At 46.5% G+C, this 13,056-nt stretch overlaps 1 protein-coding gene across 3 annotated transcripts in view; it reads left to right on the top strand.

Moving 5' to 3' along the window:
* Nucleotides 1-13,056, top strand: part of DPF3 (double PHD fingers 3) — a gene marked incomplete at both ends in the record, with an annotated part of 242,164 nt that overhangs the window by 91,685 nt on the left and 137,423 nt on the right. For all 3 annotated transcript variants that reach the window (XM_084241388.1, XM_084241390.1, XM_084241389.1), the window contains one exon: nucleotides 12,727-12,887. In XM_084241388.1, the coding sequence (XP_084097514.1) occupies nucleotides 12,727-12,887 (161 nt within the window). The remainder of the gene's footprint in view (nucleotides 1-12,726; nucleotides 12,888-13,056) is intronic.

Genomic DNA, 13,056 nt, shown 5'->3' with positions numbered 1-13,056 from the left:
TCAAGGGTGGAGTCTTTTCGTTGTTCAAGGCTTACACTATAAACTAGGAATCAGCAAACTTTCTGTAAAGGTCCAGATGGTAAATTTTTCAACCTTTGCAGGCCTTTCAATTACTCAACTCCACTATTACAGCACAATTGCAGCCATAGACAATACATAAATGAATGGGCCTGGCTGCCTTCCAATAAAACTTTATAGAACTTTGTGGGGACCAGGTTTGACCCAGGGGATGTGGTTTGTAGACCCCTGCTGTAAATAGGGGAGAAATTCTGGAATGAGGAGCCTGGGCATTGAGGCTCTGACCTCAGCCCTGCCGCTATGTGGCTGGAGGAAATCTCCTCTCCTCTCTGATTACTGGTTTTCCTTGGAATAAAACAAAGGACCCGGACTACATAATCTCTAACACCTTGGGATTCTTAAATCTGACTACTCAGTTTATGATAACCTGGCAATTTTCCTCTCCCTTCAGAACCACAGGCCTCTAAGAGACCTCACCCTTGCTCATAATTCAAGCTGGATTTGGTTTCTAAGATGCATAATAACATCTTTTATGTCCCTCATGGTATCTTTTCAGGCAAACCCTAGTGCAGTGAGGTGTCACTGAAAGAGTTTAATTTTTAGATTTGAGTTATTGAGAGGTGGCTCTGTGATAGGAAAGTATCTCTCTGGACTGTTTGGCTGTTTGGGAAACTAAAGGAAACTTGCCTGGGCTTATGTCTTCACAGTGCTTCTTAAGACTTTCTATGCCTCAGTTTCCTAATCTGTGAAATGGGTGGAAGAAATCATAAGATGGGATTTTTTTGTGAGAATGAAATCATACATGTAAAGTGCTTAGAACAGGGCCTGGCACACATAGTAAGTGCTTAATAAGTGGGAGCCATGCCAATATTATTGTTATTGCCAACCAATCTGATATCCTTCTATAAATATGTTAAGGGTGTCTCTTCCTCACTTTTATACTAGTTTCAACTTTTGGTTTGGACATGTGAGCTGAATGCTTTGCTTCCGACCTGTATGTTGACTCTTGCTGAGATGGAAGGACTGGGGAAGGAAGACAGTGGATGGGAAAGGCATTGGAAGGAAGGAGGGAAGGAAACAGAACATAGGGATATGGTTCTGTGAGAAAAGGAGGGTCAGATTCTAAATTTAGTCATGTATCCTTTTAGCTGTTGGGATGGGAAGAAAAGTAGACCTCCTTGAAGCCATGTGGAGGTTTGGTACCCTTTGTCATTGTCATGGATGTAGAACTATGAAGCAGTTTTGGGTATTTTCTAGGGTACACTTGAGATTTGGGTTTTGGTCTTCTTAGCCTCCCAGGATATTTCTACCTTTTCTCCCAGAGAACTTAAATTTAGGGACATGGCCAGTTTCATAGTTGGCCTAGTTTTGTTCTGTCCTTATTAGAAAGTTTACAAATGTGTTTTATCAAACAACGGTCAGCCTGAGACAGTTTTCCCAGGGGGCTCCTGAGAGAAATAAGGGGTGACTCTCAACCTTGTGGCTGTTATATGAGACTGCACTTCTTTGTTTGCCTTGATGTCCCTTCGAAGGGCGGCCAGGAGATCATTTGGTCTGCAGAGTGTTTGCTTCTGCAGGCTGATTTTAACCAACTCTGACAGGAGGGCAGAGGCCCCAAGTGAGGTCAGGACCACAAATCCCATCCCAGCAGGTGCATGATGGGGAGACAGTGCCCTCCTGATGACCTTCAAGTTCCCATTGATTTCCCGTCAAGCAGTGCGTCCCCACCCCCTCCTGTCCCTTCCCTGCCCGTAGGCTCAGTTCTGGAAAGGAATGTGGATCAACTCTCTGAGAAAGAACATGGAGAGGAGGTTAATTCAGAGAAAGGCCCTTCCAGGGAAGTGGATGGGGACTTGGGGGATCAGCACCTGACACTGCAGTAAACAGTGCCAATATCAGGCCTGGAATGTCCTTTTTGGGCATAGAAAGAGTGACTGATGTTGCAGTGTTTATCCACTGGGCCTCACTCTCTCCTGTTATTGGGTGTATGGGTGGCATTGTGGGGTCATGAACAAGATCTGAGTTTTGACAGCAGAGTGGGCCCCTAACCTACTGTCATATCAGTATATTGAGCAAGGAGGATCAGAAGTAGGAAGGTGGGTGAAGTTCTTATTCCTTGTGTTGGGGTGGGGGTGGGGTGCTCCCTTTAGCACTGACTTTCTTGCCTTCTGGAAGGCCAGGTTTCCCTATCATCCAGTTGTTGTAGGTAGGCCTAGATCTTTCATTCTTTTGTTCAGTGGTACCTGCTGAATATTTCCTGTGTTCCAAATGCTCTGTTGTGTGCAGGGATCCAGTGGCAGGCAAGAGAAACAAGGACCCTCTTCTCCTTGAGCCCCCAATTTAGTTCTGTAGAGATAATCAGCAGGCAAAGAGAAAACAAACTAACAAAACCCCCCACTTTTTTATTGTGATATACTCAACATACATTATATTAATTTTTAGATTTGTAACATACTTTCATATTTGTTAAATGTAAAATTATCATCACTATTAAGACTAGTTAACATCCATCACCTCATATAATTACAAAATTTCTTTTTCTTGTGATGAGAACTTTGAAGAGCTATGCCCTTAGCCATTTTCTAATATACAATATAATATTATTAACTATAGTCACTATGTTGTACACTCTCAGATAAATTTTAGTGCTATTATGAGACTAAAATAAAACATGAGATAGTGTAACTAGAGCAGTAGAGCAGGTTGGGATGCCAAATAGGATGGGTTAAAAAGATTTCTCTGGGAAGAAGTCAGTCATTAGAAGATCTGGGAGAAATGTGTACCGGGAAGCGGGAAGAGCATGTGCAAAGGTCCTGAGGTAAGATGATCTTGGTATATTAGAGGGATAAAAAAGTACAGTAAGGATGAAGTGCAGTAGGAAGGGGGGCAGGAGACAAGATGAAATAGGAAAGGTTTGCTTGGCCAGACAGTCTGGAGGGGCAGGGTTGTAGCCATGGGAAAGAGTTGGAATTTTATTCCTAGTGCAGTGAGGCGCCACTGGAAGAATTTAAGTCAGAGGAAGTCATGTTCTGATTTCCTTTTTAAAAAGATCATTTGGGGGCCTCCCCGGTGGTGCAGCGGTTGAGCACTGGGTTGTGAAGCTGCCCGCAGCCTCTGCAGCGCCGGTTCGATCCCCGGCTGCTCCCCGGCCACCGGAGGAGGGTCCCACATGGCGCACAGACCTCTCCTGCCGGCCGCTGCTCCCCTCAGCAGTGTACTTTGGTCCTTCTGCCTGCTCTGTTCCCTGCTCTGGCTCTGGTGAATTCTCTCACCCTCCTGTGCTTCTGACTGTACCCAGTGCTTGTATAAATAAATAAATCTTAAAGAGAAAAAAAAAAGACTCTGCTACACTCTTTAAAAAGAAATTAAAAAAAAAAAAGATCACTTGGGGGGCCTCCCTTGTGGTGGAAGGGGTTAAGACACAACCTATGAAGCTGTCTGCAGCCACTGAAACATGAGTTCGATCCCCTGCCAGGGAGTCACTCATATGGCATAGCAGACATCTCCTGACTTGCCCGCGGCTCCCCTCAGCAGTGTATTTCAGTCAATCTGCCTGTTCTGTTCCCTACTCTGTCTCTGGTGAATCCTCTCACCCCCTGCACCTCTGGCCTGTATCCCAGTTCTTGTATGCATAAATAAATCTTAAAAAAAAAGATCACTTGGGCTGCTGTATTGAGGACTGACTACAAAAGGATTCACCATTTGTGACTTTTAAATGACAGACCAATATTCCCTTTACTGGGGAGGCAGCATTGAGGCCCATGTATTCTGGCAGCAGTGTAGGAGCCCGAGGATGCCTTTGTCCAAGAAATGCCCGTGGTCTGCTTCTACAGCTGATCACCCCCTGGGGTGACACACCGGCCCCAGCTTGTCGCTGGGGCTCCAGTAGGACTCAGCCGGTGAGCAAGGGAAACTAGAAGTATTTTCTCAACTAGTGACATTTCTGTGATGGGTGTGTTTTCTTTCTAGTACACTTCCCCCTGGATAAAGCAGTTGCTTGGTTTGTTTTCAGTTTTGAAAGTTGGTTGTGTTCTACACTTTCCTCAGCCTCCGGAGGACAGATTTATTTGGTCATGTCCAGAAGTCATTTGAAAGGAAAACCTTGGTTATGAGAAAAATTACGGGTCTTCCTCCTCCCCCGGAGCATCTGCTTTTCTCTGCCCCCTGTCTCCCACACACCCCACTATTTATTGGGAGGAATCACACTGCTTTCTCCTGCCTCCAGTCTCCTGTCCTTGTCAGCCACTTGACTTCGTCATCAGAACACCCAGTGGCAGCTCAGAAATCATGGCCAGGTTCAATATAAATTTCGTCTTGCTTAGGCAGCTTTGCATAATAAGTCCCTGAAAAGTCTTCCCCAGAGTAGATGCCAGAAAAGGGATTTATGGGGCCTGGTGGGCCTGAACACCAGACTGAGTGGTACTGGAGTCATGATGAGAGTTTTAGGGTTCACATTCATCCTTTGTTTGACTCGTCTTTTGTAATGCAATCACCTTGACTCCAAGGTGCCCTTCTGGTGATGTGATGAAGGTCACAGTTACTGGCTGAGCCACACTCCAAAGATGTCAGGAGCTTCTCCTAACACTCGCCTGACCCAATCTCCTGCATGTTTTGTTAGGGATGAGGACTTCTGTGGGACTAAGTTGCTTCAGGTTACTGCTGCTAAGATAATCCAAGTCAGCTGCCTGAAAACAGTTTCTCCACAGGAACAAAACCAGCTGAGTTAAAGTTAGTTCATTGGGCTTTCCAGCTCTACCATTAAACTTGGTGAAAGAGCCTCACAAGGCCCTCTTGTTCACACCCTAGCTTTGGAGGCTGGGGAGCTGTCCTCAGGCAGTGAGTCTCATGTTTCTCAGAATCATGGGGGGAAATCTATCAAAAAATACAGTTGTTTGGATCATATGCTAGCTGTCCAGAGTTAGGATTTTACAATCCCCCTCCCCCCCCCCATTGATTCTGGCAGTTTGAGAGCCACAGCCCAGACCATTCTGCTGGAGGTGGGACAATGGCATTCTTTTTTTTTTTTTTTTTTTTTTTTTTTTTATAGAGGCATGCTTTATTTATTTGTCTGCTGGTCTGTCTGTCCGTTCTGTCTATACATGCACTGGGTACAGCCAGAAGCGCGGGAGGGTGAGAGAATTCACCAGAGCCAGAGCGGGGAGCAGAGCAGGCAGAAGGACCGAAGTACACTGCTGAGGGGAGCAGCGGGCGGCAGGAGAGGTCTGCACGCCATGTGGGACCCTCCTCCGGTGGCCAGGGAGCAGCCGGGGATCGAACCGGTGCCGCAGAGGCCGCGCGCAGCTTCGCAACCCAGCGCTCAACCGCTGCGCCACCGGGGAGGCCCGGGACAATGGCATTCTTGATGAACACCAAAGGGCATTTCCTTCAGCAGATCTAGCCCTTCTGGTGGGTCTGATGACAGCACAGCAGAGCAGTTAGTGAGCTTATAAATTTCAGAGAAGAGGGAATTTAAGTTCTATATCTTGCGAAGTGGCATGGGCTGTGTAGGTGGAGGAAGGAAAATCTCAGTTGTCAAAGAGCCTTTTTTTTTTTTTTTTTTTTTTTTATAGAGGCATGCTTTATTTATTTGTTTGCTGGTTTGTTTGTTTGTTTGTTTTTAATGCACTGGGTACAGTCAGAAGCGCGGGAGGGTGAGAGAATTCACCAGAGCCAGAGCGGGGAGCAGAGCAGGCAGAAGGTCCGAAGTACACTGCTGAGGGAAGCAGCAGGCGGCAGGAGAGGTCTGCACGCCATGTGGGACCCTCCTCTGGTGGCTGGGGAGCAGCCGGGGATCGAACCGGTGCCGCAGAGGCCGCGCGCAGTTTCGCAACCCAGCGCTCAACCGCTGCGCCACCGGGGAGGCCCATCAAAGAGCCTTTTTTAAAGGTGATGGGGAAAATTCTGTAGGATTTGAACTTGTAAGATACCTGTTTTCAGATTGCCAAACCTGTACTCTGGAGAAGTCAGGTAGCTTCAGAGTCACCCCATCTTCCTATATGCAGAAAGTTAGAGTGTCCCAAGCATCTCTCAACTGAGAAGTTTCCATTAGTTTGCTAAGGATGGCATGGCATTTCAATTAAATGGCCTCTGTTTATCACCTGTGTCCACATTCCCAGCACTGAGCTTGGTTGGGTAGCATAGAAGTACATGCCTCTTAATCCATGTCTTTAAGATGCTTGTAATCTAGTTGGGTGGGGAGAGATAAGGAGGGTGGTAGAGACTGGCTGAACTTGAGTGAGAGAATTAGGTTGCTGTGAGAAGTTAAGGAATAGGCACTTTTGGCAGGATAATTGGAGAAATTCCTGATAGAGGGAAGGGCAGGAGGCAAGAATTCCAGGTAGGAAGAAGGACCTCTGTAGGAGGTTTTTCATGGCCCTGGGGTGGGTCTGTTGACTTGACAGACTCAGGGAGGTCAGATGAGGATTCATTTATGCTTCATGTTTGCCAATATGACAAATGCTGGCCTTGGGGACAGGGCAGCCATGTGCAGTCTGGGCACTCGGGGTGGGCTTTGAATGGTGGGGCTCATCAGGCTGCTGTGCTCTCCTGACGCATGAGCTTTGGCCTCGGCCACCCAGCTGCCTCCTGGCTTGGGACACAGGTTTGGGTGGGACCGGAAACGCGTGTCACAACATGGCGGAAAATACTTCCATTTGCAGGAAGGAGAAAGGAACCACTATTAATTAAGGGCATTTACCTTGGGGTGGCAAGGGTTCGATCTCATTTACTTCTCTACAGATGTGAAGTAGGGATTACATAACTTAAACTGCAGGAAGTAGTTTAATTTAGGCTCAGGGAGGGTAAGAAATGTGCCCCGGATAGTGTAACTGGACTCAGAGCTGCCTGACTCCAAGTCCCTGTTCTCAATGTCTAAATGGGTTCTGTCATCGGCCGCATCAATACAAAACATGTGAGACTTTAATGGGAAGGAGCTTTATTACAACTAGTGAACAATACAGGAAAGGCAAAGGATCTAGTTTCTAAATCAAGCACCCAAAGTTACCCGTCCCCTTGTGGGTAAAAGTTCACCCAAGCAGGATTGGCCCAGAGCAAGGCCCCAAAGCCTGCCACAAGTCTAAAGCATCTTCCAGTGGAGACCCACAGAAAAGGATCAGAAACCACCAGACAATTTTGGAAGGAAAAGAGCAAAATTAAAAGCAAGATAAAAGCTGCCATTGTCACCTCCCCACAGGTCTCACCCACATCCGTGTCACCCAGTCCACAACCAAAAGACAAGCGCAGTTTCTTCACGTGTCTCCAGGCTCCATGTGCCTCCTCCAGGTCTCCTTCTGGCTCCATCCTGCTTCCTTCCTCAGTCTCCTCTGCAGCTTCTTCTCTCCCTGCTCAGCTCCACCCTCCATTTGGGTGGGGCAGGGAACCTGGAACCTCCCCCTTTCCTGGGGACCACCCTGTTACATCCTCTCTGTCCCAACACCTCAGTGTTCCAAGGGCCCTGATGATGAGATGGAGGAATTTGGGGGCATCTGGGCACCATCTTGGCTGCTATGCTGAAGAGTGAGAATGAAAACTAGACTTGAGGGGTTTCTTTTTGTTAGGATGGGAAGGAGAACTGTAGTGATTGCAGTCAGGAGTCTGTTGCAATAAGCCAGGAACCCGGTGAAGAGAGCTAAATGAGAGTGATTGCAGCAGACATCTCTTGATTTTTTTCTAAAGTTGCAAGTAGGCAGCCATGCAATTGAAATCACCTGCTTACACATGCAACAAACTGAAGACTACACACCCAATGCTCTGTATGCTTCACTGCTTTAATGTAAATACCCACCAGAGGTTAAGTAGTCTATGAGCTGTTTTTGAATGTGATTCAATAAAGACTTAATTGTCATCTATTGTGTGCTGGACTCTGCACTGAACAGTGGGAATGAATTGGTAAAAGTTCCAGGAATGCTGGGCTCAGGATTACATTGCTCCAGGGTGTGCCATTCACACTGAAGTTAACATGCATGGCGCCCCCTGGAGTTGTTCAGTGCACAGGCTGAGTGGCTGAGTTCAGTGGTCCCTGTCCTCATGGAATTTAGATTCTAATAGGGAAAGCAAATATTGAGCATGGTATTGAGATGACATTGACGTTATTAATAGTATTGTCTTTGTAGAAAGAATCTAAATGAGGAAGGAAGGGGATAGAAGTCACACTCTCACCCATTTTCTATCCCCTTTTCCTGTTAGAAATATCCAGAAACACTGTCTTCATCAGCTCAGGCTATCATAACAAAGCACCATAGACTGGGTGTGTGAAACAACAAATATTTATTTTTCACCGTTCTGGAGGCTGAGAAGTCTGAGATCAGTGTGTCTATTAGTATGGTCCAGTTCTGGTGAGGTCAGCCTTTCTGACTTGCAGCTGTCTTCTTGGGAGGTAGGGGGGGAGAGAACTTTCTTGAGTGTTATAAGGGCACTAATCCCAACACAAGGGTTCCATCCTCATCACTTAATTACCCACCCCATGTCCGCTTTCTAAATACTATTGTTATAGAGCAGCCCCGATATTGAACAGGTTCCTGGCGACATCCTTTTCCCCCTAACACTATCATGCTTAGCAAGCTAGCTCTTAGGTTAGAAATTAAGCATATAAATTTATTTTTTGGGGGTGTGGGCAGGGATACAATTCCATTCAGAGTAAACAGTAAACTAGGTTTTCTTTCAAGGGCAGCTTTAGGAACTGTGTAACTTTGAGGAAAATGACCAGTTCTTTCACCTTGCCAAATACTGCTCCTCCACCCCCACCTGCTAGTTGTGAGCCAGGCTTTTCCATGTCACGGTTAGAGTTACGCATGTTAAAATGCAAGTTGGGGGAAGTTAGCATCTTGGTGTAGATGAGTTTTAATGTGATTGGGGGGAGTTGTGGAAGTGTGGGCAGCTAGAGACAGCAAGAAATCCAGGTGCCCACAGAGAAAAAGAGGGGCCTCTTGGGGGAGGAGCGGCCAGAAACCCTGCATGGGCCAGGGCTGCTCTTTATCTCTGCTTATCTCTGTTTGTGTGCACAAATAGCAGTGGAGGGCCAAGGTCCTGTTTTTACAGCCAGAGGGGACTTGTGGCCGTGCAGTGGGAGGAGAGCAGGGGACCACTCCTAGAGAAATGAAAGACTTCTGTGCCCGATGGGAGGAAGGAAAGGGGAGGGTCAAGGACAGCCCGCTAGGGAGGCACCAGCCAGGGCTGCATTCCTCAGCCCCCCCCAGCCGACCCCAGAAGCCAGGCACTGGGGGAGGGAGCGGGGGCTTCTAGCATAAAGGGAGGGGTTTACTCTTGGACATGTGTTTGCGGTATGGCGGGACACCTGCCCATGATTCAGAAGGCAGGGCCAGAGGGACAGTGGGAAGGGAGGGGGCGCAGGTGTTGGGGCTGGAGGGCTAGAGCTGGGAGTCAGTAGATGTGGAATCTAAGAGAACAAAAGAGGGAGGAAGGTGGATGTGTGAGGAAGAAGAGGAGCAGAGTTTCTGAAAATCACATTTGGAGTCTAGATGGCAATCGTTTAGAAGTTTCAGTTTTTCCTTACACCTAGAAGGCCTCTGTGGCCCCTGGGAAGCCCTGCTCTGGTTATGTTCTAGGAGGGTCACTGGAAATCTGTAGAATGTACAGCTCTCAGACCTGGGGTGATTCCTCCTCCTCCATTCCAGGTGGGATAGTGTAGGGATCTCACACCTCCCCCAGCACGGGGTGGAGCTCTGCTCCAGGCTGCAGGCCTTGGGGGCTCTGGCTCTGGCTCTGGCAGAGCCCAGCAATTTGTCCCCCTTGCCTTTCCCGCTTCTGATTACAGCTTTGAGTAGCCTGAAGTCAGTTGTTGATGAGAACATCATTTTACTCTGCCTTGTGCCAGCTTCTTGGAGCCCAAGACATCTATCATCCCGTGGTAATCCAGCCCCTGGCTTTGGGACAGGCAGGAGATGGCTGAGGCTGGGCTGTGCCTGACCCAGCCTGGGGCACGCTGGTCACCACTCCACAAAATGAGTCATTCACTGCCAGCCTTTCCCTGCTCCCTCTGCCCTTTGCAACTTTCATGCAAATGTCACCCCTGGGATCTTATCATTGTGGATTTTTTTTTTTTTTTAAGAAATACCATATTGAAAAGGACATTTGTCCTCTGTCTTATTTTAAATTGCTTTCCATGGGTTAGGGAGACCCGACCATTGATTTTCTTCTAGAAAGCAGAGCAAGCCCTGTGAAGATTTTGGCTAATTAACTTTTGGAGAAGTGCTGCTTGAATTTATCAAGGAGGGTGAAGTCTCTTTTCTCTTCCCAGGTCTTGAAAACGGCTTTAAACATTTGTTTCCGAATCTCTGCCAACGCCTGGTCTGTTTAAAAGTGACTTCCCTGGAGACGATGGCAGAGAGGGTGTTGGATATCACATTTTTGCAGCTTCAGTCTCTAATATAGTTGTTCCAGTGCACAGAAAGTCTTTTCTGTTTATGTAAGAGAGGTATCGTTCACACAAAGATTACATTTAAAAATACACATTTCCCCCCTAGCATGCCTGTTACTAATAACATTGCATGTTATGAATGTGGAAAGTATTTAAGGTGAAATTAATTTTCTTCCAGCGTGCCACTCTGTTTGACTTTCTTGTTCCACTTGGTGTGGGGCATCGACTTGGCCAATCTCATTTTTCCTTTTCAGCAAGTTTACTTTCTTGCTCCTCTCTCTGGGATCCAAGCAGTTGGACCTGAGTTATGGAGCATTTTGGGGAGAGTCTAATTTGAGATACTACTACAGATTTCTTTTGTGCTGACTTCTAGGGTTTGTTTTGCACATGGAAACCCTCTTCTTTCCACTCAGTGAGTCTTAGTGTGTGATTTTCTTTTAGATCTGATTTTATGGATTCTCTTTCAGCAGATTTTCTGGGGTTGGAATAGTTAACATCATGTTTGGCAGTCTGTCAAAAAATCGTGGGAAGCCAGATAACTGTTTCTCACATTGGACACCTCTGGGTCACGTGCTCTTGTCAGTTCTCATCTCTGTGGTGAGACTGGTCCATGTTGGTTGGAGGGGGGCCGGGAGTACCTGGGGCACCTGCACAGACTGTGTCACCTTGCCTGGGCTGAGCTGCCCCTGAAAGTTTTGTTGCACGGGGCTTCCTTGCCTTAGCAGGAGGAGGCACTCTAGAAGGTGGGACGCAGATGTGAACACTTTGTCGGAAGTGGTTCTTTATATTTGATCAATCTCATGATCCTTGTTACCAACTTTGATTACATCAGCGTATGTGCTGTTCGTTTTATAGCATTTTAATAGACATCTCTCCCCCTCCCCAATTCATTTCCAGCTGTGTGACTGTTATAATTTGATTACACTTTAGTTCTGCAACTGCTAGGACACTTTCTGAGTGCATATGCCTTCCTTGGAGAGTGAAGATATTCAGAGGTGAAAAAAGAGCTAAGTTTTTTTTTTTTTTTTTTAAATAAAGGAGAAATGTCAACAAGGAATTTCCTAAAAATACTTTAGACACGTCAATGGTTGTGTCCTCCCAGAATAAGAAATTTGCTTTAAACTCTGGTTGACTCTGAACCACTGACTTAAAAAAAAAAAAAAAAAAAAGTATAGAAAAATCCATTTAAAATTTAGCTTTCTTTATTCTTCTAAAGATATTTTGGTTAAGAAATATATTATTTTTAACTTAAGAGACTTCCCTTTCTAATTTGGCTCCTCAAACCTAGAGCGAATCAAACAAAGGGACATTCATAATGTTGCTTTAAAATGAACGACTTGATTCTCCCATTTGGCCCGGCTCTCCTTGTGCTCCTCCCCTGCCTGCCTGTCCTCCTCTCCTCACTATGAAGCTCAAGTTTACCTGGCAGAGGTGATGTTATTACATTTGTGTTTCCTTGAGTCCTTTATTACCCTCCACCATAGGCCTATCTTTTATTTGATCTCATTGATTATTTTTCTGCTTCGCGGTGATTAGTTATATCAATACAATGTTTTTGGCCTTTGCAAAGGGCATTTTCTCAAAATTAGTAGCATCACCACATGTCCAAGGATACCAAACATTCAGGAATGTAAAATTTACTTAATCAGATCACCACTCCATCAAACCAGACAAGTCTTTTTATTTGTGTTATAACCCCCAGGAACTGAATTATTGTGGGTTCAAATTTCAACTGTTTCTATTTTAAATGGTCCTTTTGTTTGCTTTTCATTAGGAAGTTATTTTGCCTTAAGTGTGTAGTTTTAAAAGATTGCTGCATGCCCTTCTTCACCTCCCTCCCTTCACACTAGCTCTGCTCACAGGGCGTTTCCTCTGTCCAAGTCTTTATACGGAGTGCTTATTTTTTATTGTAATGGAAACTCACACATCTATGCTGGTGGTTTGCATTCCTCTTATGGTGCTTTTGCTGCTGACCACTGGGTACAAAGTGTGGTCAATGGAGGCTCTTCATGAGGGGGCTCTAGAAGCCGATACCCCATAAATCCACACAAGATTATCCCAGAGCTACCTCCATTCTAGAGCAAGACCTCGTGCTTCCTAAAACAGGGACTTGTCCCATTGACTGGTGTTTTATTCTTGGATCCTAGGCTCTTTGTTAAAGGGGTTTCCTGCTTCCCTCGCGGATTGGGCACAGGTAACAGGTGCTGGTTGGTGCTCACTGCCTCGTCTTCACAACTGCAAAATCTAACTGGAAAGTGGGCATGACACCCAGTTTCTCTACAGGTGTGTTTTGCTTTTCCCTGGCCTCACTCCTTCTCTCTGTCTCCTGCCAGGCTTGGGGACCAGTTTTATAAAGAAGCCATTGAGCACTGTCGGAGTTACAACTCGCGGCTGTGCGCCGAGCGCAGCGTGCGTCTCCCCTTCCTGGACTCACAGACCGGGGTGGCCCAGAACAACTGCTACATCTGGATGGAGAAGAGACACCGTGGCCCAGGTGAGCCATGCCACCCCTGGGAGGTGCACATGTTTGAGCTCCTAGGCAACATAGCGGAGGAGCTGAGCTCTTCTGGAATCTTCGCAGCCAGGGTGGGGTTGGGGATAGTCTAGACTGTGAGGAATAATTTCAAGAAACTCAGGGGGTGAGATAATTTCAAGAAACTCAA

Source organism: Talpa europaea (assembly GCF_964194135.1).
Source record: "Talpa europaea genome assembly, chromosome: 8".
Taxonomy (NCBI): Eukaryota; Metazoa; Chordata; class Mammalia; order Eulipotyphla; family Talpidae; genus Talpa; species Talpa europaea.
Note: the sequence above shows the minus strand (reverse complement) of the source record. Positions and strands in the feature narration are given on the sequence as shown.